Below are 896 nucleotides of genomic sequence, written 5' to 3'. Positions count from 1 at the left end.
GGATTAGGCCCCGAAACCCAGTTAAACAATAGGGATAAATTTAGCGGATTAGGCCCCGAAACCCAGTTAAACAGTGGGGATAAACTTGGGTCCTCCGTCGTCGCTAAGATTAGTCCGAAAAGTAAGAAATCGTCCACTTCCAAACCGTGTTTTACTCCTCCCATAAAACAGCCATCAGCTAACGGTGTACCGCACCTGTCACCGACCATCGGCTACCCATCGTGTCCGACTCCTTTACGTGTTCCATCCGCTTCGCCTAATATTTATCCTTCTTCTCGGGAGAAATTCGAGCTTCCGCGAGACAATATCGGAGCTCTCGACTTGTCACTGACCCACCGCCAAGAAGTTGTTCACCACGACCCACCGTTCAAATCCAGTTCTCGGCATGTAGCCAACCCGCCGGTCTTGGACAAACTCTGCAGGCCGCCGCTGTGTTTGTCAGGACCGGCCAAACTGCCGCTCAAGATGCCACCACCACCCGTACCCCACAGTAACACGTATAGCAGGAAGGGGGACATTGGACGCAACCATCGCTATAGAAGCGGCACTTTAACCGTCATAAACCCCGATCCTAATAGCTACCGACCTAAGATAGTCATCAAAAACTTGGACCCACGGCCAGACCACAGTCATCACAATCACCGAACATAGCGTGAATGTGTATAGTTAGTCATTGTTCGTGATGAACACCAAGTACCATGTGTATGTGTGTGAAACGCTTATAATTCTCAATAATTTAAAACAGTTGTTATCAAACTTGGTGGAATTTTATAGAATTTAGTCATTGTTCATAATGATAAAACGCCGTCAAGTCAACACCAAGTACCATGTGTGTGTGTGTGAAACACTCCTAATTTTCAATGATCTAAGACAGTTTGTATCACTCTTGATGGAAT

General features: G+C 46.8%; 1 protein-coding gene across 1 annotated transcript; it reads left to right on the top strand.

Annotated features, from left to right (window-relative positions):
• Positions 1 to 3: 3 nt before the first annotated feature.
• LOC111084722 lies at positions 4 to 889 on the top strand (the record flags this gene model as incomplete). The annotated part of the gene is made up of 1 exon (XM_022381319.1): positions 4 to 889. A coding segment is annotated over one exon (648 nt), but the record flags the coding sequence as incomplete, so codon positions are not given.
• Positions 890 to 896: the final 7 nt, after the last annotated feature.

This window comes from Limulus polyphemus, unplaced genomic scaffold (genome assembly GCF_000517525.1).
Source record: "Limulus polyphemus unplaced genomic scaffold, Limulus_polyphemus-2.1.2 Scaffold100644, whole genome shotgun sequence".
Classification (NCBI taxonomy): Eukaryota; Metazoa; Arthropoda; class Merostomata; order Xiphosura; family Limulidae; genus Limulus; species Limulus polyphemus.
Note: the sequence above shows the minus strand (reverse complement) of the source record. Positions and strands in the feature narration are given on the sequence as shown.